The following is a 25000-nucleotide window of genomic DNA, read 5'->3' on the forward strand; positions in this document are numbered from 1 at the left end:
GCGACACACACACAGAGAGAGAGAGAGAGAAAGCAAGAGAGAGAGAGAGCGAGAGAGAGGGCGAGCGAGAGTGAGAGAGAGAGCAAGAGAGAGAGAGAGAGAGAGAGAGAGAGAGAGAGAGCGACACACACACACACATTAAAGAGTTGGCCTGAGTACTGTGAAAATCAGGATACACTGCGACCAATTATAAAAACATTCAGAGTGTTTCTCCGACTCGTATTAAATGAATGTTCTCCCTTTTAAATTAGTTTTAATGTGAAGTACCTGCCGACGACAGTAAACACTTTAAGTATGAAAAATAAAGCCTAAATAATTCAGTGAGATTTACTTAATTGCCTTATAATTGAAGAACACTTAAATTATACATTTCAAATTAATATAATCCATTTAATTCGTGACAAAACATGTTTTTGTCCTGACATTTAGACAGCGTTTTAGCTGCATTGAATTGCATCTTTATAATGAGTTCAGCCTACATTTGTAAGAAACACGAGTTTCTATTCCTCCGTGTTTATATCTGTCATGCTGCAAAGTTTCAATCATAAATCAAATGTTATTCCACCTCCAAACTGTCTTGTGAAACTTGCATTGTTGTAGTAAATGCATTGAAAATAGGAATACTGAATAACAAATGTGGTTCAAATCAAACCTTATGGATCTTAACATGGTATTATTATTTCTGGAAGTATGCTTAAAGGTAGGGTAAGAATGGAGAAACCAGAATTTAAAAGTACGCAGCCGAAAAGAATCTGCCCCTTCCTTCAGACTTCCTTACAGAGCCCCTCCTCCAACACACACGAACGCGCACATGACCAATGAGGGCACGAGATAAGTTTGTGCCCCGATGGAAGGCTGACAGGCAGGTAGGCCATCCAGTTATTTTAGCCGGGCCGGCTCAGATGATTGGTCGTGCTTTTTACAGCGCCACGGCTTCCACAGATGACATTTTGTTATGTATTTATTGTCAAAGCATTTAATGTATTCATTGCTATCGGGATGTTAAGAGCATTCCATGGAATATAACAAGTGTTTCTGAAGTGAATTACCTACCCCACCTTTAATGATCTTCTTATGTTTTTAAGTTGGAGAAACAAAACTTTTCACTCACTCTTCTTCTTTGATGGTGTCGAAGCAGGCGTCGCACACCCTCACCGGGAACTCAAAGCCCATGATGGGAAACGAGGTGCGTTTAGAACTACATTTCCCACACACTGCTTTGCCGCACTTCCTGCAGTGATGCTGCACGGAGGAAACAGAGAGGGTTTTCAATCAGGATGTAAATCACATCATAAATCATCGTGGCTGAAGCACTGAGGTCACATGACCCTACCAAACAACTGAAGACCCATCTTTTTACATTGGCTTTTGTTTCTACTTGAGATGTGTGTGATGTGTTCTTATGTTTGTTCCTGTCGGGACTCCACGTGGTCTGTGTTTTGTTTTTATGTTAACCTTACATTTCTGCCTCATGTTGTATTCGTGTTTCTTTTGTTCTTACTTGTGAATTTTATTTCTTTGAAAGGCGCTATACTAAATGAACGTGTTACCTGTCGGAGCCCCATGGTCTTAGTGTCCCACATCTGCTTTATGTTCCAGAAGAACGGCTGCTCACACTTCTGACACGAGTCGCTGTCCAGCCACTGAGGCGCCTACACACACACACACACACACACACACACACACACACACACACACACACAAAAAATGGTTTATTGTGTGTTTGTTATGATTATTATACGGACCTCTTCTCTCTTGTTTTGTTATAAAGTGATAGTGATATACTCAATTGTCTTTGGACACTAGAAAAAGCGCAATAAAAATCCAATGTATTATGATGATGATGATGATGATGATGATACGCACCTCTTCTCTCGGGGTGTCCATGTTCCACACCGCCATGCCTCCGTCAGCCGAGCAGGAGACCAGCTGCCGGGTCAGCTGCAGGTAACGCAGAGACTGCACACGCTCACTGAGGGAACACACAATAAACAATCATCACAATTTGAACCAGTGTTGGGGAATCATTCGCCCTGCATGTCCTCCTCCTTCTCCCTCTGACGCAGATGACCAGCCTTGAGCAGCCGTTATCTCCCTGAAGGAGGGGCTGCCCTAGCAAGTTGTTGATGTTGCCAGTTTATGACCGGGCTACTGTCGGTCAGAGATAGTTATTGTTGTGGGACACCTGGAACACATCCTTCTCGGGGTGTAGATGACCTCGAGCCATAAGCGACAACAAATGTGATTCAGTGTCCTCAGCTGTTTAGTCTATCTATTGAAGAATGTTGATGATAACACTCTGAACTAGTTCAAACCTGGAGCTACAGGAGGGGTCTTCAGAATTGATTGTGACATCTCAACCTGTGGTCAACTCGTGTCCCCGTGACATGTCTTGTGAATTCTCCGGCCGAAGCTCCAAATGAACCGTCAGTGTTTGCCATCAAAGCTCCAGCTCTCCATCGTGTCTCTCTTTGAGTCCTGACTCTCCATTGCTTCAGAAGTTTCACCCACAACCAGAAGAAAGTTACTAAACTAAAAAGAATGTATAATATATCTTACTCATGTAGAACTGGAGAGAGTTGATGTACTACAGAGTAACAGTAAACGACATACAAGATAAAAAACACCTACAAAAAAAATCCAATAACCCTGAAGACCGTCTACTCGTTTTTCCTTTTGTCTTTTATCTGCACTGCTGTCCCTTTACTGTTGTGAGGCACACATATGAATACATTCTGACACAGATAAAGATTAGTTTATAGTGTTATTAATCTCATTCAAACCTGTGGAGCGCTGCAAATCTCTCAAGCTGCTACATTTACTTTCAATGATTTAGTTTTTGACACAGAGGAGGTGAGCTTAATAGAGTATATTATAACTCAGGTGGACTCACTGGTGTCCCTGCAGCAGGAGCGTCCGTCCCTTGCGGCCCCCGATGTCCCACATGATGACGCTGTGGTCCGAGGCCCCCGAGAACAGCAGCCTCTGAACCGGGTCCCACCACAGGGTGGCTATGCTGCCTGAAGAGAAATGGAAAAAGGAAACAACCTGTTACACGTGTTCAAGTTCAAGGCTAAGGCTTTTATTGTCATGTGTACATAGCTACAGTGTAGTTATGACAATTACAATCTGAGGTCACAGGCTCAATAAAACAGATAATAGTGCAAGTAAATACAATAGAATATAATCGAAATAGTGCAAGAAGAGTCTATATACAAGTAATTGGAATATTGATTATATATATAAGTTGCAAACAGATGAATGTTATGGATGTCCTTTCAAAGGTTCAGGTGTTTAACAAAGCCCAATTCCAAACCGACCCCTAACCCACTTCCACTCCTGGAATGTATGAAACCCTCAAACAGCAGACTGTGTCGGTCCTGATTAAACAGCTGCTCTACCTGACCATGTGCAACACTGTTTGTTGTCATTATCTGTACAAACAGTTCTGTGCAAACATTGACTAATAAACTGCGCAAAGAAGATAGACATGTGATCGTATACAGACGTAAACAACTTTTTATTTTCTTATGATCATATATACACCAGTGTCTACAAAACGGTAGACGTGCATTTGTACTTAAAGTGGACCTATCATGCTATATTTGAATAATATAGTGTAGGACCATACCTATATAAGGCATATTTATACTTTTTTTTTCAAAATACCAAACAGATCATGCATTTTAGCCATGCCTCATTTTGCTCAATTTGACATTTTTTAGCTCTGCTCTGCAAGGGCTGATTCTGTGAGAACAGCACCACCTACAGGCCTGGCATATGTACTACAGCGTCTCCAGCGCTTTCGAACGGCAATGGCCGTGGCTGTCTCCTCCTGATTGGTGGAGTTGGCCCAATAGCCATAGCGCCACTGTCCTGACGTCAGGACAGTGTTCAAATCTGGATCAGTTTTTATCAGATCCGTTGCAGCCCCTTTTTTAGAGATTTGGGTATGGAGGAAAATAGAGAGGGTTGTGTTTTCTGACACTTGGTGAGTTCCCTGGAACACCGGGGACACATATCCATGTAGAAAAGACGTACAAAAGTGCATTTTGCATGATAGGTCCCCTTTAAAAAGTTCTGTATATTTGCAGGGACTGTTGCAATAAACGAGCGTCTCATAAACATCAGATTTAAAAAAGGAAAAGAGGATTGGATAAAAAAGAAATGCCACTAAAGATTTTTCTGAATTCTATTATAATTAGTTTTTATATTTCTTGTCTTAGAGGTGTTGACTATTGTAACCCCCCCACCTGGAAGAAGGAGCCTCATTCAGCTGACAGTGAGACTACAGACGTCACAGAGTGAGATTGTGGTTTGAAATTGGGCCATAAAATGCTGAAAGAGCCTGATGAGGGACTGAGGCTCCACCTGGTGCATGCTGGGAGAACTGCAGGAAGCTTAATAACTCAAAACCTCTTAAAACCTATTTTTTTACTTATTCTTTTCCAGGTCAATATACGACTACTGCAGTCGCCCAGACACCACTGTTGAGATCACATGAGGTTACAGATTGGAAAGGTCAGACATTTCTCTTGTGCCTCAAAATGTAATCAATCATAATTTCCATTAAATATTTGGGAGGAACTCCAGCACCACTCCCTTTCATATCTATCATTATGATTAATATGCATTACTTTCTGTTTAATTAATATGCATTATCACGAGGCACATCTGCAGAGAGAGAGTTATGAAATGCATTAAACTGTTTTGTTGTAAGGATTTATTTTTTCCTTTTGATTATTTCTAAAAGGGCATGCATTTGTGTTGTGCAATCCATTGTTTTGGCACAGCTACAAGAACCCTAACAAATAAAAATCTGAGAGATGCATTCATCTGTTTTTCAGGATGTCAATACTCCCATCTAAACAGTTCAAACGTTCACTGAGCAGCTCAACAACAAACAGCTGCCAGATCTCAAACCACAGATATGAGAAGCCGTAGGAGAGAAAATGTTCCCTAACATCCTCCAAACCACACAATGGGATTTCTTGTGTGGACTTGGTCTGCCAGCAGAGCTCTATCCACTTATAAAGTAAATGTCAGAGTCCGTAAAGCAAACATCCGACACCAGAGAGCCAGAACTATTCCTATTTATCCACTGGAGTTTGTAAAGGCCGAATAAGAGCAGCAGGCGTTATGCTGGGTTATATGTTGTGATAGTCTAAGGTCGCATTCACACCAGCATTGTTTAGTCCGGTTGAATCGAACCCTGGTGTGTTTACCCGCTTGGTGCGGTTCGTTTGGGTCGGTGTGAACGCAGCCCGAGACCTCTGAAGTGAACTAAACAACCGGACTCTGGTCCGCCTCAAAGAGGTGGTCTCGGACCGCTTGCTAGTGAACTCTGGAGCGGTTCATCGCTGGTGTGAACGCAGTCCGCACCAAAACATAGGAAACTGTAACGTGCTGGGGGGGGGGTGCTAGTGGAGCCTCGCAGCGGAGAAACTGTGACGCGCTGTGGGTGGGGGGTGTGCTAGTGGAGCCTCGCAGCGGAGAAACTGTGACGTGCTGGGGGGGGGGGGGGGTGCTAGTGGAGCCTCGCAGCGGAGAAACTGTGACGCGCTGGGGGGGGGTGCTAGTGGAGCCTTGCGCAGCGGAGAAACTGTGACGTGCTGGGGGGGTGGGGGGTGCTAGTGGAGCCTCGCAGCGGAGAAACTGTGACGGGCTGGAGGGGTGGTGCTAGTGGAGCCTTGCGCAGCGGAGAAACTGTGACGTGCTGGGGGGGGGGGGGGGGGTGCTAGTGGAGCCTCGCAGCGGAGAAACTGTGACGGGCTGGAGGGGTGGTGCTAGTGGAGCCTCGCAGCGGAGAAACTGTGACGTGCTGTGGGTGGGGGGTGCTAGTGGAGCCTCGCAGCGGAGAAACTGTGACGGGCTGGAGGGGTGGTGCTAGTGGAGCCTCGCAGCGGAGAAACTGTGACGTGCTGTGGGTGGGGGGGGTGCTAGTGGAGCCTCACAGCGGAGAAACTGTGACGTGCGGGGGGGGTGGTGCTAGTGGAGCCTCGCAGCGGAGAAACTGTGACGTGCTGTGGGTGGGGGGGGTGCTAGTGGAGCCTCACAGCGGAGAAACTGTGACGTGCGGGGGGGGGGGGGGTCGCCTCGCAGGTGGGGGTAAAGCTATAACAAACATGGTAAGTTGGATTTTAACTAATTTTACCTCTATTATAACTTCATGTGGACTTTAAGTGGGGTAACACTTTTTCTTACAGGGATCTTATCTTATCCTATGTGTCTGCAAATAAAAAGTGTCTGGGATTTTGGGTCATCTTTTGTTTACCGCGGCCACATCTGCATATCTGGTTTCAGCATCAGACAAGCTATCTGCGCAGAGTGTGTGAGATCCACCAGGAGAACACATTAGTTCTGCTTCAATGACACACATGACACATGAACGCAGGTGTGTGTTTACCTTCGTGTCCCTTCAGTGTCGTGATGGTGGAGTACGTCTGCGTCTCCAGCTTCAGCAGCGTGATCGTACCCGAGAAATCGCCGATGAAGGCGTGCTGCGTCTCGTGGTCGTATCTGAGCGAGAGTCAGGGCTCAAACAGGTTCATACTCAGACATGCTTCACACACAGGGAGGGACTGATGGATCTACTTAACTCATTACCCCCTGCATTAATATATAAGACTAGAAAACATACATATAATATTACATGTACCAGCTTGAGAGTGGTTTCCAGTGGTCCATAAGTACTGATTGAGATTGTTTTAGTTAAATGTGTTATTTGTGTACATAATGTAATTCTCCTTTAACAACAACTGTGTACATACAGTAGATGCATGTTGTCATTATTTGTACAATGCTTTGGCAATACTGTATGTAACTATGGTCCAGCGAATAAACACATTTTAACTTGAGAACGTCTTTATCTGCGTCTGTCTTGCAGCAGTTATTATTAAAATAAGTCAGAACTTGAATATACTAAATGGCTGGGAAACGTCTAAACTATTCTACTCTGAAATAGTTTTTATTTTTGGTGTGTAAAGCACTTTGTGAATGAAAGTACTGTATAAATAATCCTTAGATTTTAAATGCTCTTAACTTGTACCATTATTTCCCCTTTATCATATATCTGTGATTTGTATGTCTTACATATTTTAAACCAATCATTGATAAATTCAATGTTTTGTGACTTTTTTGTAGTCAGGGTTGGATTAGTTTTAGGGTATTTGGTTAGTGTTAAGGGTGGAAACACTAGGTGTTTGCTTGTAAATGTAAAAATAACAAACTCTCTCGCGTTCTGGATATGTTAGTAAGAAATCATTTAAATGCTTTCTGTTTAGTGTCTCTATTGTAAAGCTTTGGATAGCTCATCGGGAGTTCCATTATACATATCTCCATTCTGTCTTGTGATTGTACTTTTAACTAAGAATAAGTTCAAACAGATGAGAGGATACTGTAGGCAGGAGGCCCAGGCGGTGAAGTAGTGCCGCCCCAGCATGCTGCCGCTCTGCGTGCACATCCAGCTCACACTCTTATCGTGTCCCGTGCTCACCACCCACTGACTCTCCAGGGAGAACACCATGTCGGACACGCGGTTCTGATGGGCTGCAAAACACACACACACACAGCATTATTGTAGAGCTGCAAAGATAAGAACTGTTAGATTAGTGCATACGTCATTTTTCATGCAATAAGGTCAGAAAATGCATTTGTTTAGCCTCTCAAATACAGAGATTTCCTGCTTTTTTCTGTTTTATATCATATTAAAAAAGGAAATATCATGGAATTGTTCCCTCTTTCTGGTCGTTTAGGTGTTGCTCAACTCCGATTTTATTAGTCGAATAGTCATTTTTAATGCTTTTTTCAAGCTGAATTACCTTTTTATAATTTTATAAGAACACCTCTGGTAAAATCAATATATGAATTGGTGCTTTTGCATGATCGTTTTTGGAGACAATGCGCTAATACTATATTGTTAATCAAGCCTGAGATTGTTTTAGATCACAGTAGCTCCATTTGCAACATCTCAAATATGGATATAGCCTGTTTTATCAAATAAAAGTAAATATTTGTGGACATTTACTTGGACCCACAGAAACTGGGATGGACGTCTTCATGATTTTCTAACATTTTATAGAACAAACAATTCATGGAGTTATCTAGAAAAGAATCAACAGATTGATCCATAATATAAAAAAATGATAAATCGCAGCCTTAATTTAATGTTAAAAGTGATTTTGGATAAACTAGATCCAACTATTTCATTAGTCTTTATATCCCAGCTGCCCTGGCTGAGAGTAGTTTCCTCTTTGCATTATCTGAAGCTGTGCTTAGTGTCACTTTAATCCACACTGAGACAGACCAATCCCTTCAGACCGTCTTAATGCTCCATCTGGGATCACGTCTAAAAGAGCTGTTTATTCACCTCACTGTTCAGAACTCTAAAAGCTGTAATACAAAATGTGCTGATGCGACAGATTTTTATTTCATACCATATCCTTTCATTCAGGTGATCAGGTGAACCTTGCTAGGAAAACAGTGGCTTATTTAAAGAGGCCCTATTGTGCTTTTGTGGGGGTTTTCCCTTCCCTGTAGTGTGTTATATAGGTTTTAGTGCAGGTTGACCAATCACAACAGAGCCGGCCAGCTAACCAATCAGAGCAAACTGGGCTCTGGTTTCAGACAGAGGGTGAAAAGAGGTGCTGCAGCACAGGCAGTATGAGAAAAATAAAGAGCTTTTTGAACATTAAAGCATGGAGACATGTAGAGACACTACATACTGATATACACCTGGACATCAGCAGGAGAGGACTCTTTAAAGTAGAGACACTACACACTGATATACACCTGAGCATCAGCAGGCGAGGACTCTTTAAAGTAGAGACACTACATACTGATATACACCTGAACATCAGCAGGAGAGGACTCTTTAAAGTAGAGACACTACATACTGATATACACCCGAACATCAGCAGGAGAGGACTCTTTAAAGTAGAGACACTACATACTGATATACACCTGAACATCAGCAGGAGAGGACTCTTTAAAGTAGAGAGACTACATACTGATATACACCTGAACATCAGCAGGAGAGGACTCTTTAAAGTAGAGACACTACATACTGATATACACCTGAACATCAGCAGGAGAGGACTCTTTAAAGTAGAGAGACTACATACTGATATACACCCGAACATCAGCAGGAGAGGACTCTTTAAAGTAGAGACACTACATACTGATATACACCCGAACATCAGCAGGAGGAGACTTTTTAAAGTAGAGACACTACATACTGATATACACCTGAACATCAGCAGGAGAGGACTCTTTAAAGTAGAGACACTACATACTGATATACACCTGAACATCAGAAGGAGAGGACTCTTTAAAGTAGAGACACTACATACTGATATACACCCGAACATCAGCAGGAGAGGACTCTTTAAAGTAGAGACACTACATACTGATATACACCCGAACATCAGCAGGAGAGGACTCTTTAAATTAGAGACACTACATACTGATATACACCCGAACATCAGCAGGAGAGGACTCTTTAAAGTAGAGACACTACATACTGATATACACCCGAACATCAGCAGGAGAGGACTCTTTAAATTAGAGACACTACACACTGATAAACACCTGAACATCAGCAGGAGAGGACTCTTTAAAGTAGAGACACTACATACTGATATACACCCGAACATCAGCAGGAGAGGACTCTTTAAAGTAGAGACACTACATACTGATATACACGTGAACGTCAGTAGGAGAGGACTCTTTAAAGTAGAGACACTACATACTGATATACACCTAAACATCAGCAGGAGAGGACTCTTTAAAGTAGAGACACTACATACTGATATACACCTAAACATCAGCAGGAGAGGACTCTTTAAAGTAGAGAGACTACATACTGATATACACCTAAACATCAGCAGGAGAGGACTCTTTAAAGTAGAGACACTACATACTGATATACACCTAAACATCAGCAGGAGAGGACTCTTTAAAGTAGAGACACTACATACTGATATACACCTGAACATCAGCAGGAGAGGACTCTTTAAAGTAGAGACACTACATACTGATATACACCTGAACATCAGCAGGAGAGGACTCTTTAAAGTAGAGACACTACATACTGATATACACCTGAACATCAGCAGGAGAGGACTCTTTAAAGTAGAGACACTACATACTGATATACACCTGAACATCAGCAGGAGAGGACTCTTTAAAGTAGAGACACTACATACTGATATACACCTGAACATCAGCAGGAGAGGACTCTTTAAAGTAGAGACACTACATACTGATATACACCTGAACATCAGCAGGAGAGGACTCTTTAAAGTAGAGACACTACATACTGATATACACCTGAACATCAGCAGGAGAGGACTCTTTAAAGTAGAGACACTACATACTGATATACACCCTGAACATCAGCAGGAGAGGACTCTTTAAAGTAGAGACACTACGTACTGATATACACCTGAACATCAGCAGGAGAGGACTCTTTAAAGTAGAGACACTACGTACTGATATACACCTGAACATCAGCAGGAGAGGACTCTTTAAAGTAGAGACACTACATACTGATATGAACCTGAAAATGATCATATGATCTCTTTAAACCTCGAGCAGAGAGGACTGCAGGATATTGAAAGTAACTAACTTAGCAATATTTATTTTCCACAATAATGCAAGCTGAACTTTGCAGAAGTGAGTACAAATGTATGAGCAAGACATCTAAAATAACCTCATTTGGTGCAACAAAAACATTTAAAGTGGGGAATGACATTTTCCTAAAAAACATTTTCAAAGCGATTTCAAAGGGAACATTTAAATGGAAAATTGCTGATAAATAACATTATCTGGAGACAGACCGTACCCTGTGACTGTTACATTTATCTTATTCATGGTATTTTTAGGAATCCAGTTGTTATGACTCACAGTAATACAAAGCATCGCTTATACAGTAAGAAGAGCTAGAAAAATGAGTCATTCCTTTTTTCGGCAAGAGTACAAGACAGGGAGATTAATTATAAGAGCTGAGGCAAAAATATACCCTCGGGACATTTCTGTGCTTTCTACTCCACTCGGTACTGCTTTGAATTAATGAGAAAGTTCTTTGGATATTATTTCCCCTCGCCTTTATTGCTGCGTAATAACCAAACCACGACCATTTCGTAGTCCATTTTCTCCGTCCTCCTTATTCTAGTGCTCCTTTTACGAAACAATCTTTTCTCCTGCCATTAAATTAGATACCAACAGGCTCTTAAGAAACTTTTTTAAGGGGAAACGCAACCTAAATATATCCATCTTTTAACACTGCCTCTGTTCACTTGTGCAGAAAAACACTGTTTCTTTGTAGATCTTAAACTTATTTGCATATTAGTTATTACATTCGGTTTTTACATTTTAGTAGTAGGTAGTGTATTTGGTATATTGTAGTGTATTCTTACTTATTTCTTTATATTTTATACAGTTATTTCTCAATGGATATATGACTTTTATTGTTGATCTGTATATATTTACCGATCATTTTCTATATTAAATAATAATAATTGTATTTCTGCTCTTGTAACCTGCTGCTTTAACACAATACATTCCTAATTTAAATCAATAAGTACATCCATCTATCCATCCAATGCAGTACTGCTATAGTTAAGAAATGTTCCTAAAGCCTTTACTTTGATCTGTTATATTAATATACAACTATACCGAAACTCTAAGCTGTTTTTAAGCATTGGCTTAAGGGCCACACACACACACACACACACACACACACACACACACACACACACACACACACACACACACACACACACACACACACACACACACACACACACACACACACACACACACACACACACACACACACACACACACACACACACACACACACACACACACACACACACACACACACACACACACACACACACACCACACACACACACACACACACACACACACACACACACACACACACACCACACACACACCACACACACACACACACACACACACACACACACACACACACACACACACACACACACACACACACACACACACACACACACACACACACACGCTGAGTCATGTGTGTGCGCTTTGTGGTGACGTGGAGTTTTGTTCTCTAACAGCAACAGGCTTTGTTCGATATGATCTACAGAGTCAAAGGAGCTGTTTCTCTGTCCATAACATTCTGATCATAGCAGCGTGACCGGAGATGAAACTTAAACGCTGAAATAATTGTTTAGTCAAGAAATGTCAAGAGAAATTTGAAAGAAATGCTGCTTTCCACAGTGTTCCTACAGCTATTAATGCAAGTTGTGTTTTAGACCCAGTAAGGCTATATTTTGCCAGTCTGATTTAATTTAAAGGGGACCTATCATGCAAAATGCACTTTTGTACGTCTTTTCTACATGAACATGTGTCCCCGGTGTTCCAGGGAACTCACCAAGTGTCAGAAAACACAACCCTCTCTATTTTCCTCCATACCCAAATCTCTAAAAAAGGGGCTGCAACGGATCTGATAAAAACTGATCCAGATTTGAACACTGTCCTGACGTCAGGACGGTGGCGCTACAGCTATTGGGCCAACTCCACCAATCAGGAGGAGACAGCCACGGCCATTGCCGTTCGAAAGCGCTGGAGACGCTGTAGTACATATGCCAGGCCAGTAGATGGTGCTGTTCTCACTGAATCAGCCTTTGCAAAAACAGAGCTAAAAAATGTCAAATTGAGCGAAATGAGGCATGGCTAAAATGCATGATCTGTTTGGTATTTTGAAAAAAAAAAAGTATAAATATGCCTTATATAGGCATGGTCCTACACTATATTATTCAAATATAGCATGATAGGTCCACTTTAAATATCAATTTTATTTGCAATTTCTCCGATATCTGGGTCTGGGTGAAGTTCATCGTGAGAGTCATTTGATACATTTTCTTAATCGAAATTATCTATTATTTACGATTGGACAACACAACAGAAAACGTGACTCATTCATTGTGAATAACATGTCTTATGGGTCTCATTTGTTAAGACTTTGAACAATTAGTTGAAGGCATTTTAATTCCAATTAATACATTATTCAATCTCTTTTAACGCTTGTTGAAGATCTGAGTAAACCCTATCCTAGAGTCCAAATTGCAGTGTTTAGATGTTGTGATTTACTTTAATTCAAGTACAAAAAGCAGCAAAATCTCTTATTTGAGAAGCTGGAACAAGAGTTGTCTTTTCAAACAGCATTATTTCACTAATTCAGCATGAAAGATTACTGAAAATATGAATCAATTATCACAATAAGTCTAGCATACACATTATAAGCACACCACTGAAACTCTGCCTCATCTTGCTTGATGCTAAATGACTTGACAGTTGTTGTTGTTGTTGTTGTTGTGCGTCTGTCTCTCACCGGGATATGTTTTGACGTGGCTCATCTTGTTGAAGTCTTCAGAGATGAGAAACTCCTGGAGGGCAAGAAAAACAAACAGAAAATCAAATCAAATAACTCTCCTGCACCCACGGGTGTTTGAAGGAGTCTAAATAATGATATCTTGGCCTATTTAAAACCAGAAACTCAGGTTTTATTTTATACATAAAACGAGAGTTTGAACAACTCCCATTTAGAAACATCGTTAGTGAGAAATCAGCTCGGACAATGTCTTGCATTTCACAACCCTCAGTCCGTCTGTACTGCCTGTTGCTGACTTCTTGCCATGTAATATGTATGTTTTATTGTCTTTTTAAATCAGCATTTCCACTACTATATGTTCCAAGTCTTTACTGATTGTATTAACTTGACTTAACTTACAATGAAATTAGGTTTTAAATGATTAAATATGTTTCTTAGATAACTTTTAATAATCGAATTGTGAAGCATCTTGAGATGACGTTGTTTTTAAAGTGCTATACAAATCAAATGTATTATTATTAGGCCTGTTAAGTTTTTACATTTTTTAACGCCACTAATTATTTTAACGTGCGATTAACGCATGTGTATTTGTCCTCGGCCCGCCCCGTAGTTTCAGAGCCCAAAGGCTTGACGTTGTTGTTGTTGTTGTTATTGTTGTTGTTAGTTGGATGGTGGGAGATTCTAGCAAGAGATATGGATACAAAAAAAGGTATCGATAGCGATAGCTAAATGGGTGGCTACAGCTTAACGAGGGGCTGCATCCAACGTGTCGACTGCACATCACAGCGCATTATTTTGACCCACAGTGGGAACTTCAGTCTCATGCTTTGACTGAAGATGAAGACAGAGGAGCGGGATTTTGCCGACAACTGTAAACAGGCATGTCTGTTTGAGCAACTGGCTCAGTGCAGAGAAGTAGACGGTTGGGAGAGAGTGAAGAGAGAAAGAGAGAGAGAGAGAGAGAGGTTCCAGGTTGTTGTGTTGAGAATATTCAGGAGAATATTTGTCATTGTTCCAATGATAATAAACAAACATTTGCATAAAGCATATGTGTCCACTCATATGTTGATAAGAGTATTAAAAACTTGAAAAATATTCCTCTACGGTACATTTAGAACAGATAAAAAATGTGCGATTAATTTGCGATTAATCACGATTAACTATGGACATCATGCGATTAATCGTGATTAAATATTTTAATCGACTGACAGCCCAAATTATTATTATTATCTGTCCAGGGACTACAGATGACAAATAGCCTCTTGGCCACATTTACAGAAATGCTTATTAATGCGCACTGCCCTTGATAGATACATAAATAACCTAAACAGTGAGCCTGGAGTGAGAATATTTAACCATTATATTTGAGTTTTCTCACCACAATAGCTCCGTTGTCCTGGCCGATGAAGATGCGCCGGCTGTCATGGTGGTAGGACATGCAGGAGCACGGAGCTAAAGGAGGGAGAAGGGAAACGAAGCATGAGCAGGAAAGAGAGGCGCGCTTTGTACCAAAACAGGCGTGAACGTGCACACATATTAGGGATAGTTCCCACGGATCTACTCACAGGAGACGGTGTGGAAGATGCTCGGCCAGTACTGACCGCTGTCTCTCTTCAGCCACACTCGGATGGTTCTAATGGAAAATGGAGAAAATGTAATTAAGATTAGATTTTGCTTTTCCGTCATTGCACAGAGTATAAATATTGAGACGACCAAATGCAGTTAGCATCCAAACAGAAGTGCAGGAGAAGCAGTAAAGTACAGTATAATGTGTAGTATACGTGTATACAGTATGAACAGTAGAATAGGAATTGAATACAGTAGAGAGGTGTTGTAAACAAAGGCAGTATAATATACACAGAATAAAAGTTAATACACTAGAGAGCATTATTGACACTTGAATAAAAAAGAAAGTAAATGAATAATTATCAAATGTGGATATTCTGTCGTCTATTTTGTATTGTTTTACATTATTTTGAGTGCATTTCAAGACCTTTCAGCATGTCAATATATACAGTACTTAATCTACAACATCCTAGTTTCATACTTTCTATAAAACTGATCACACTCTTCCTCAATTCTAAAAACTGCAACTTGCACACTTGGTCATGTTTGGATATATATTATCCTCATAGGTATTCTTTAAAAGTAGAAGGTTGGTCTATTACAGAGTATTCTAATTTATTCTGTGCATTTTATATCGTGTTTTCTATAGATATACATATTTAATAGTGTTGATAATAGGGCTGTGCAATTAATCGTTTTTTATCGCAATTACGATTTTGGCCTGCCACAATTACAAAAACAACATCATCGAAAAAAACGATTATTTTGCATTGTTAGGTTGTGACTGCACTGCAACATATTTCATGTAATTTATTTTATAGTCTAATGTATTTATCATATTTATATATGTTTAGTAGCTTGTTGAAGTGCGCTCCAAAATATTTGTTGATCTTTTTTTATTGGTATTTATTATTTTGATATTATTTATTTAAATGTAAATATAAATGTATCATTTATTTTATTTATTGTTTTTTCAGTTGAATTATACGTTCAGGGTAATCAACAGTTAAACAGATACTGTTCAAATTATTATTTTAATTTGCTTTAAAGTTCAATAAATTGACGTTTTCAAAGTCAATGAATAATCGTATTTAATAATCGTGATATCAATTATTGACCAAAATAATCGTGATCATGATTTTTGCCATAATCGCACAGCCCTAGTTGATAAGTAGATAGTTACTCTAAGTTTTTTTGTATTAATGTGCAATGCCTTGTAAACATGATGCTGTAAAGCATATCTAATTTAATCTATTAAGTAGGACTGCCTCTTGTAATTGGTTGTTTTGGTCTTATTTTCCTAAGATTCCTTTAATTTAATTGTATTTTTTAATGCTTTATTAATGCTGATTGACTTACTTCCAAGAAACGTATATATATATTATATATACAGTCTATGGTATAAGCACATCTATTTTAAACACGGGATTTTATGTGATGCTTAAAAAGATAATACTTTATTGTCAGATCAAGTCAGAAACAAAGACACATATTTAAGAAATGAAACAAGGGAACATACATGTAAAAAAAAAGGATCAGGACTATTTAGCTTACATTTGATTTGGGATTAAACTCATATATTTAATGTTGGATTGACGTGAAAAGAGTGGTTCCTTCAAATCTCATTCAATCCTGAAGCCTTGTATCTCTAGTTTGATGATGGATTAAATCACCTAATTGATCACAGACCAACATTGTAGTGTTAGGTGACTGAGAGCTGCTTTAGTGAAGGACAGTAAAAAAACATGTCTCTTTTCCCTGGAAACACTCGATGGAAAACACCCAGTGAACTGAGACTGGGCTTAATCCTCGTCTGGAAAATCAGCTGTAATTCTCTTTAGACACACAAACACCACGGACAAATGTATTGACTGTGTGTTTAAATGTTCTATGTTGGTGTAAAATCATTCTTGGTTGGTCTTGACTTTTATCCAAGTCTGACCACAGCCATGAACACAAGCTTCAAGGTTCAAGGTTCTTTATTGTCAATCTGACATAGCTACAGAGTAATTATGTAGTTGAACATCTTATGTCACAGGCTTCTCCAACAATGCAACATAATAACATAATAACAATAAGAGCAAGAGCAATACAAAAAGAAAAATAGTTATAAAATAAAGTGATGATGTGGAATAGTGCAGTACGAGTCTATATACAAGTTATTGGAATGATATATATTAGATTATATATATTAGATACATTTGTTTGCTTTGTTAACGTTACAGATACTGAAGCTTAGCTAGTACCAAATTCAAGTAGATGTTTATACCGTAAAGCTCTTTCGATGCTTTTAAAAAAAATCATTACTCTACTTAAGTGAACAATTTTGAACCCTTAAGTGTCACACATAAGAGCTGTAACAGTAAGTCGCTTTACATATTTTGATATTCGATAAATTACAGTACTTTTTCCAAAGTAGAAAATGCTGTTTTCAGCCTCTCAAATGTGGAGATGTCCCTCTTTTCTCTGTTTTATATCACATACAGGTGAATATGTTCGAGAAAGTAGTCGAGAAAATAATCAGTAGATAAAATGATAATGAAAATAATAGTTAAACACGAAAGGTAACTTCACTCTCTACGTTTTTCTAGGTCAAGTGTACAGTATATGAAACTTCAGTCAGCTTTTAGGGAATCAGGTTTAAAGTTTTACTTTCTATTCACCTAAAAAGTCCACACACACACAAAAGAGCCACCTGATGCTTCTCTGTCTGCTGAGATGATTTGGACACACACACACACACACACACACACACACACACACACACACACACACACACACACACACACACACACACACACACACACACACACACACACACACACACACACACACACACACACACACACACACACACACACACACACACACACACACACACACACCACACACACACACACACACACCACACACACACACACACACACACACACACACACACACACACACACACACACACACACACACACACACACACACACACACACACACAACTTCCCCTTTAAACCCAGCACTGCATCACATAGTTCAAGTTTCCTTTACTTTGAATGAGGATGTAGCTTTTTCACTCTTTTAAAGCATGCTTTCAGCTTAACATCGGATACATTCTAGCTAGAGAAAGTGGAAAGAGTCTGTTAAAGTCTAATTATACCACTGCCCCATGGTATTGATTTATTGATGATTAATCACTCTTGCATGCCATAATACACTTTTTTTATTGCACCCAGATTACAAAGATGTTATGTTCAGGGGGGGGGGGGGGTGAATCATGCGTAGCTTATATGCAAAGTATTATCAAGCAACGTGTCAATAAGACAAATGAATTAAACATCTATAGATTACGAGATGCACTTGAACAGAGGTGGTAGAAGTACTCAGACCTTGTACTTGAGTGAAAGTAGAAGTACTCAGATCTTGTACTTGAGTGAAAGTAGAAGTACTCAGATCAGATCTTGTACTTGAGTGAAAGTAGAAGTACTCAGATCTTGTACTTGAGTGAAAGTAGAAGTACTCAGATCTTGTACTTGAGTAAAAGTACTCAGATCTTGTACTTGAGTAAAAGTAGAAGTACCAGAGTGTAGGAATACTCTGTTACAGTAAAAGTCCTGCATTCAAAATGTTCCTCAAGTCAAAGTAGGAAAGTATTATCATCAAAATATAGATAAAGTAGCGACAGTAAAAGTAGTCATTGGGCAGATTGGTCCATTTCAGAATAATATGATATGTTTTATAATGATTGATCATGAAAGTGTTATCAAAGCTGATAAAGGTGCAGCTAGTTTTAATGACTTTGTATACAGCAGGGTAGCTTGTGAATTTACTCCAGGTGGAACTAAAGTCTGATTTAACACTTGATTATATTTCACATAATTCATCCACATCTGTGAAGTAACTAAAGGTATTAAATACATGTAGTGGAGTAAAAGTACACCATTTACCTCTGAACTATAGTGGAGTAGAAGTACAAAGTAGCATAAAATGGAAATACAATTCCCTAAGAATTGTAATTAACTACAGTATGTGAGTAAATGTACTTAATTACTTTACACCATTGCACATGAAGGCAACAGTTTGATAAGGTAATGTTTACTATCAGCATTAGCTAGCTAGCCATGTCAAAATAGACTCAAATAATATTGTAAATAAAGAAATATTGAGTCGTTAGCGACAGAAAACCTTATGTAATATCCCCCTTTTTGTGGTTGTGTGTATGATAGCGGATATATATGGGAAAAAGTCAATTCATTCATGGATATTTATCCCTACGCCCTCCAGCAAATAGACGGAGCCCGGTGCTAGCTACTTCCAGCTTTAGCCGTTAGCCCTCACCTGTCCTCGCTGACCGTGATAACTCCATCCTCTTTGGGGATCAAAACGGCCGAGTTCACAGTGTCCGAGTGGCCCTCGATTTTGTTCAGAAGAACCGGTCTGAGGCCTCGAATGAATCTCGGCAGCCATGGTTTTTATCCAGCAGTGTTTTCCTTCAGCTGGTTTTCTCCACAGTGAAGGAGGATCAGCTGACACCCGGAGCCGCTGTCAGCACTACCGTAAAGACTGTAGGATAAGATTACCGTAGTGACTGGAAGGGTTACCGTAGTGACTAGACATTACCGTAATGATGACTGTAGGATTACCATAGTGACCGAAAGATTACCGTAGTGACTGCAAATCAGGGTTACCATAGTGACTGGAGGGGTTACCGTAATGCAGGGGTGTCAAACTCAAGGCCCGTGGTCCAAATCCGGCCCGCGACTTCATTTTATGTGGCCCGCAAGAGCTTGCAAAGAATATAATACGTTCATTATTATACGGTTACTGCCGCTTTACAGAAGCATGTTGCCCATAAACTACATGTCCCACAATGCATCTCATTTTGTGACACTGAAGAGTCTTGCAATTATTTGCCCTAGACTTCTGCTTTTAGATGTAGTTAATTATGAAGTTATTACCCTATCCCATAATAATCCAATGCAGAGGGAATAATGTAATATCATACTTTATTTTATATGTATTATATATTTATATTATATGTATATTTATAGTCTTAAAGTCAGGGCCGACCCTGGTCAACTTGAGGCCCCACATAAAGTTATATGATTAGCCCCTCTGTTTCGCGAGCGTCGACCGACCCCAACCATCCATTCACTAGTGATGGCAGTTTGACACTGAAGCTTCGAACGGAGCTTCAACCCTGGACTTCCTATTCCATAGAAGCAGTGATTCGAAGCTTGCTTCAAATCACGTGACATATGACGTCCGAAGCACCAACTGCTTCATTTCCTGAATGAATCACTTGACTGGTTCGCGGTCCAATCACGCGATTCAATGCACTGCCTCGTCTCTATTCTGACAGGTGACAGGTTGAAACAGTTTCGAATTTGAGCGCTTCAACACTTATAACCGCTCTAAACAATGCGCAATGTGTGGGTTGTTGTCGTAGTTTGCGTTGTTGCTGTTGAGTTGTTGTTGGTATTGCATTTTAATTGGATCATTATAGAGCAAGCCAGGAAGAAAGATAGGTCGTTCTGGCTCGGGAAACACTTCGAAATGTGGAGAACTTGTGAACAAAAAGACACTTAACACTAATATGAAAACCATGTTACTAACTTAAGGTATAGATAGCCCAGTGGATAGAGCCGGCGGCCCGAAGCGACAATGTCCTCCGCGCAGCTTGTTCAAAGCCCGGAACAGATGAACTTTTAATCATTCCTTTTCAACTTTAATACTTTATTAACTGATAAAAGGCCCTCTCCGCCCAAACAAAATTCCAGCACTCTCTAGTCTCTTCTCAATAACCCAATACGCACAATTATCAATCTTTAATTGCAAATAGAACATGATATTCAGTCTTGTGTGTGTGTACATCGAATATTTTTCAAGGCAAAGATACGTTAAACCCACTGCAGCCTTGCACTTCGCCAGGAGAGGTCGCTGTAACTGAAGCTTCGAGAAATGAACCTATTTCCGACACAATTGTCCAAGTGGTTCGATGCTTCATTCAAAGCTTCATTTTGCCATCACTACCATTCACCACCACCAGTGTCAAGCTAAGCCACTCCCATTCAGACTGACCCCAACTATCCATTCACCACCACCAGTGTCAAGCTAAGCCACTCCCATTCAGACTGACCCCAACTATCCATTCACCACCACCAGTGTCTAGACCCCATTACATTCATTTGAGTATTCCTGGCAATACATATGTATTCTTAAATCAAAACCGTCTCTCCTGATTGAAATACATATAGTTCTGTTAATAAATATAATTTAAGAAAAAGGTACTTTAACTACATTTCTGTTTTTATATATAACAACTTCATGCTATAGCTTTATACTTCTACTTCACAACAATTTGGAACAAGTCTATCCAGAACCTTTACTAGCTGCACAAGTAAAACATTAGATTAATTATTATCAACCAGTTATATCTTTCCAAAAATAACCATTTTGCATAGTTAACACTTTTGGTACTTTGGGTGTATTTTAGGCTATTAAGTGCTTTTTCATTTATTTAAGTAAAATACTAGTATAAATACAATGTGGGAAATGCAACAATATAAATATATATAAGTTCAATAAACTATATTTGTCTGTTAATGAGATTGTATTGTGAAAGCTCAATATTGTGAAGAAGAGGACCCTTTGTCAAGAATAAAATGCTTTTGAATATTTTATGATAACTTTGTTTTAGTCTAGACCTAAAAGAAAAAGAAAAATTGATGTGTTTTAAACAGGTTAGTGTTAGGGAATAACTTGCTTAGGTATTCAACCTTCGACACAGTTAATCGTTTTCTCCTCTCACTGTCTCCTTTCCCGTGGCATAGGTCTACGGCCTTGGGTATTGCTGCTATCTCTCTTAAGGAGGGGCAGCTTGGGCGTATTGTTGTTGCCAGTCTATGACAGAGCACAAGGCGCCATGAGGTAGTTTACTGTTCAGGGACGAAGGTTCCCTGGCGCACATTCTTTTCTATGGACGAGCGCTCTAGTTAGATTCAGGGTCCATATTTGTTTAGTCTCGCTGATGAAGAATGTTGATTATTATTATATTATTGTCTTGTCAATTCTCCGGCCGTAACTCCAAATAAACCGTCAGTGTTTGCCATCAAAGTTCCAGCCTCATCGTGCCTCTCTCTGAGTCCTGTTTCCAATTGCTTCAGAAGTTTCCCCCACAGTCAGTAATATAGTTTGAATGAGTGCACATGTTATAAATAAAACAGGAAATAAAATGAAAACATTTTTGTGAGAAATACTATAACCAAACATGAAGCAAAATCATTGATGTTATAAATATGTGTATTTATTTGAACAAATATGAAGCAAGTATGACAACAGAAGACTTTGTAAAGTAGCTGATGACAAGGCGCTCGAGGTGAGAAGCACTGAAACTCAGGAGAGACACTCGATAACAAACTGGACTCACGTGACTTGAGATGGATGATTTTAAACTGAAACAGCAACATGATAAATAAACGGATTATCCTACTCCAGAGTTAAGAAAAAAAATACACAACTGACATTCAAAGTCTTTAAAAATGTAAGAAATACAAAAAAAAAAAAGTATACAAAAAATTAAAAACAGCAGGAAAATCTGGTCTCTGCAAAACATTTTATAAAGCATTATGCGTTACATAAAAAGCAACCTTTAAAAAACAAATAACATCACATGTCCACACTGTACATAAGTCTACAGCAAAGTGTGTGTGAGTGTGAGTGTGAGTGAGTGTGAGTGTGTGTGTCAGTGTAAAGCGTTTCCCATGACGACGATGACGCTGGTTCAAGGCTTGTTGATCTGGCCCATAAAGAGAATGGTACCTGGGACAGAAATAGAGAAAACCTTGTGTTAAATACAGCTTATTTTTATTGCAATATTTTATTTGTTTACAAATTCTGAGACTGTAGGCCTCTCCTCGGACAGAGTTTAGTTTACTTGTTTAGCTTTACTTATTTTGGTTGCCTATGGAAAAGGGCTGAACAATGTGCAGAAAAGAAATCTAAATATTTTTGATCAATAATTGTCAACAATAGTGTAAGTTGGAAAATTGGTGCTTTCACAAAATTAGATGTTAAATAATCCTCAGTAACGGCCCGTCCACACGGCAGCGTCGCGTGCTTCAACGGAGACGCTTCCCATTCACTTTGAATGGGGTGACGTCACGCTTTGCCGAACTGCATTGTGGTTCCGTCACTTCGCTTTGCTCGCGTTGCTCGCTTCAAAAGTTGAGAAAAGTTCAACTTTTCAAGCGTCGACGGAAGCGCCAGCCAATCAAATCATATGCCAGTACAAGCGCTAGCCAATCAAACCGCGTGCTTGTGTGTCCGGGGCGGGAGATTAATGTGATTGGTTGTTGGTCGAGTTTCAGACACGCCCGCCGGCAAGCTTCAACGCACGCTGCCGTGTGGACGGGCCGTAATGTGCATATAAGTGAGTCAAGGAGCAGTAAAAATAGTTCGGTAAGTACATAAAAATACAGGTTTAATAACCTGGAAAAGACACACACACACAATATCAAAAAGTTTAACATTAAAGATGATATATCTAGTATTATATCCCAAAACAGATATATTTCCAAAACCCTCTGTTTGGGAGCATGTTGATGTTATTTAATCTCATAAACACTCCCGAGACGGCATGATATTTCTGTGTGACATGACTTCAGACTTCACCAAATACAAAAAGGCATTAATTAGCTTCTTACAAATATTAGATTTTCTATATTAAGTCTATACTTCTATATGAATACATTATATACAATGAATATTGAAATAAATGTAATAAAATTACCTGTTTACATTATCTTGCTGGTAGTTCAACTATAATCATATCTGTATATTCATTCAAGTAGCTAAATTACTTTTAACTACTTTCAACACTTTTTTGTATAATTAGTTATCATATTACATTATAAACACATTGTACAATTTATCTTTTTTTTCAATGTAGTTTGGTCAAGCAGCTTAAGTAGCTTGTTTCATTAACTTCACTTAATGTATCCCTCTATTAGCTTCGAGTTCAATTTCTCCCAGTATGAAGTAATTGGGTGCTTTCCAAACACATCTGCTTTACTCACTTTTAAAGTCGAGTAAAGCAGATTTAAATGAGAGAGCGTACCTGTTGGGTTGTGTCTGATGAGGAAGAGGAAAGGTCGGTCCACTGTGACCCAGGGTGGAGAGGACCGAGCCATCAAAATGGCAGCTGAAAAACAAAAGCAAACGCATTGTTAAAAACACGTATCAGTTAATGTGTAATACTGCACGTCCGCTAGAATAGAGGTTAACAAACAAATAATATAAGTGAGGTCACTGATTAGAGGTGATAATCAATGGATGACATGTCCTGAATCTTTCTTTCCCCTCTTAAAAGCTGATTTATTTACATATGTATTATATTGTAGATGTATCTTACATTGTTGTGTATACCCTGTAACAATATCATTTCCCAAAATAAAAAAATTATTTGACATGGCCTATTATTTCTTTTACAATTCTAAAGTCTTAGTTATGTGGAAAATACACACAAAATAAAAGTATTAGACATGTATTAAACATATGTGTAAATTGTAGTAGTAGTACAATATTTGTAAGGATTCAAAAAAAGATATACTATTTGTTGAACTATGAAGCCTTTTTGTTAAAATAAAAGATAATTGAAATGAAGGATTCTCTCATTTAACGCACAGAACAGATACTCACTAGTGGCAGCTGCTGCTTTTGTTCCGTCTTCATTCACGATCACTTTGGCTTTCTGCAGCGCCTTGGAGATATGCACCGCCTCCGCACCTGGAAAACAATCACTGAGTCACACCTTCATCTAATACTGATGGGCTACATCCAGCTCCATAGCATTAGAGAACTAAACTACAATACCTACTTATGAGAATCTAAATAAAAATTAGCCAAGATTGATTTTTTTTATCATCTACACCAGTGCTTTTCACTGTGCCATGTCGAAATGTCTTCTGAGAGGGATGCCGCCTCATCTTATGTGGCAGAAGCACGTTTACAGAAGAACGTGGCCCATTAACTACATGTCCCACAATGCATCTCGTTTTG

The 25000-nt window shown here is 39.4% G+C and overlaps 2 protein-coding genes across 2 annotated transcripts in view; both read right to left on the bottom strand.

The window, feature by feature from the left end:
- Positions 1-19423, bottom strand: part of wdfy1 (WD repeat and FYVE domain containing 1) — a gene marked incomplete in the record, with an annotated part of 22309 nt that extends 2886 nt beyond the window's left edge. Inside the window, 11 exon segments of the mRNA XM_034122251.1 lie at positions 1112-1242; positions 1551-1652; positions 1867-1972; positions 2894-3020; positions 6407-6519; positions 7398-7548; positions 13385-13439; positions 14763-14836; positions 14950-15017; positions 19280-19381; positions 19383-19423. Coding sequence (XP_033978142.1) covers positions 1112-1242; positions 1551-1652; positions 1867-1972; positions 2894-3020; positions 6407-6519; positions 7398-7548; positions 13385-13439; positions 14763-14836; positions 14950-15017; positions 19280-19381; positions 19383-19408 — 1055 coding nt within the window.
- A 2802-nt stretch (positions 19424-22225) lies between these two features.
- Positions 22226-25000, bottom strand: part of serpine2 (serpin peptidase inhibitor, clade E (nexin, plasminogen activator inhibitor type 1), member 2) — an 18171-nt gene continuing 15396 nt past the window's right edge. Inside the window, exons 7-9 of the mRNA XM_034122250.1 lie at positions 24641-24727; positions 24060-24143; positions 22226-22762 (exon numbers count right to left, since the gene is read on the bottom strand). Coding sequence (XP_033978141.1) covers positions 22725-22762; positions 24060-24143; positions 24641-24727 — 209 coding nt within the window. The 3' untranslated portion in view covers positions 22226-22724. The remainder of the gene's footprint in view (positions 22763-24059; positions 24144-24640; positions 24728-25000) is intronic.

Source organism: Trematomus bernacchii, unplaced genomic scaffold, assembly GCF_902827165.1.
Source record: "Trematomus bernacchii unplaced genomic scaffold, fTreBer1.1, whole genome shotgun sequence".
NCBI lineage: Eukaryota > Metazoa > Chordata > Actinopteri > Perciformes > Nototheniidae > Trematomus > Trematomus bernacchii.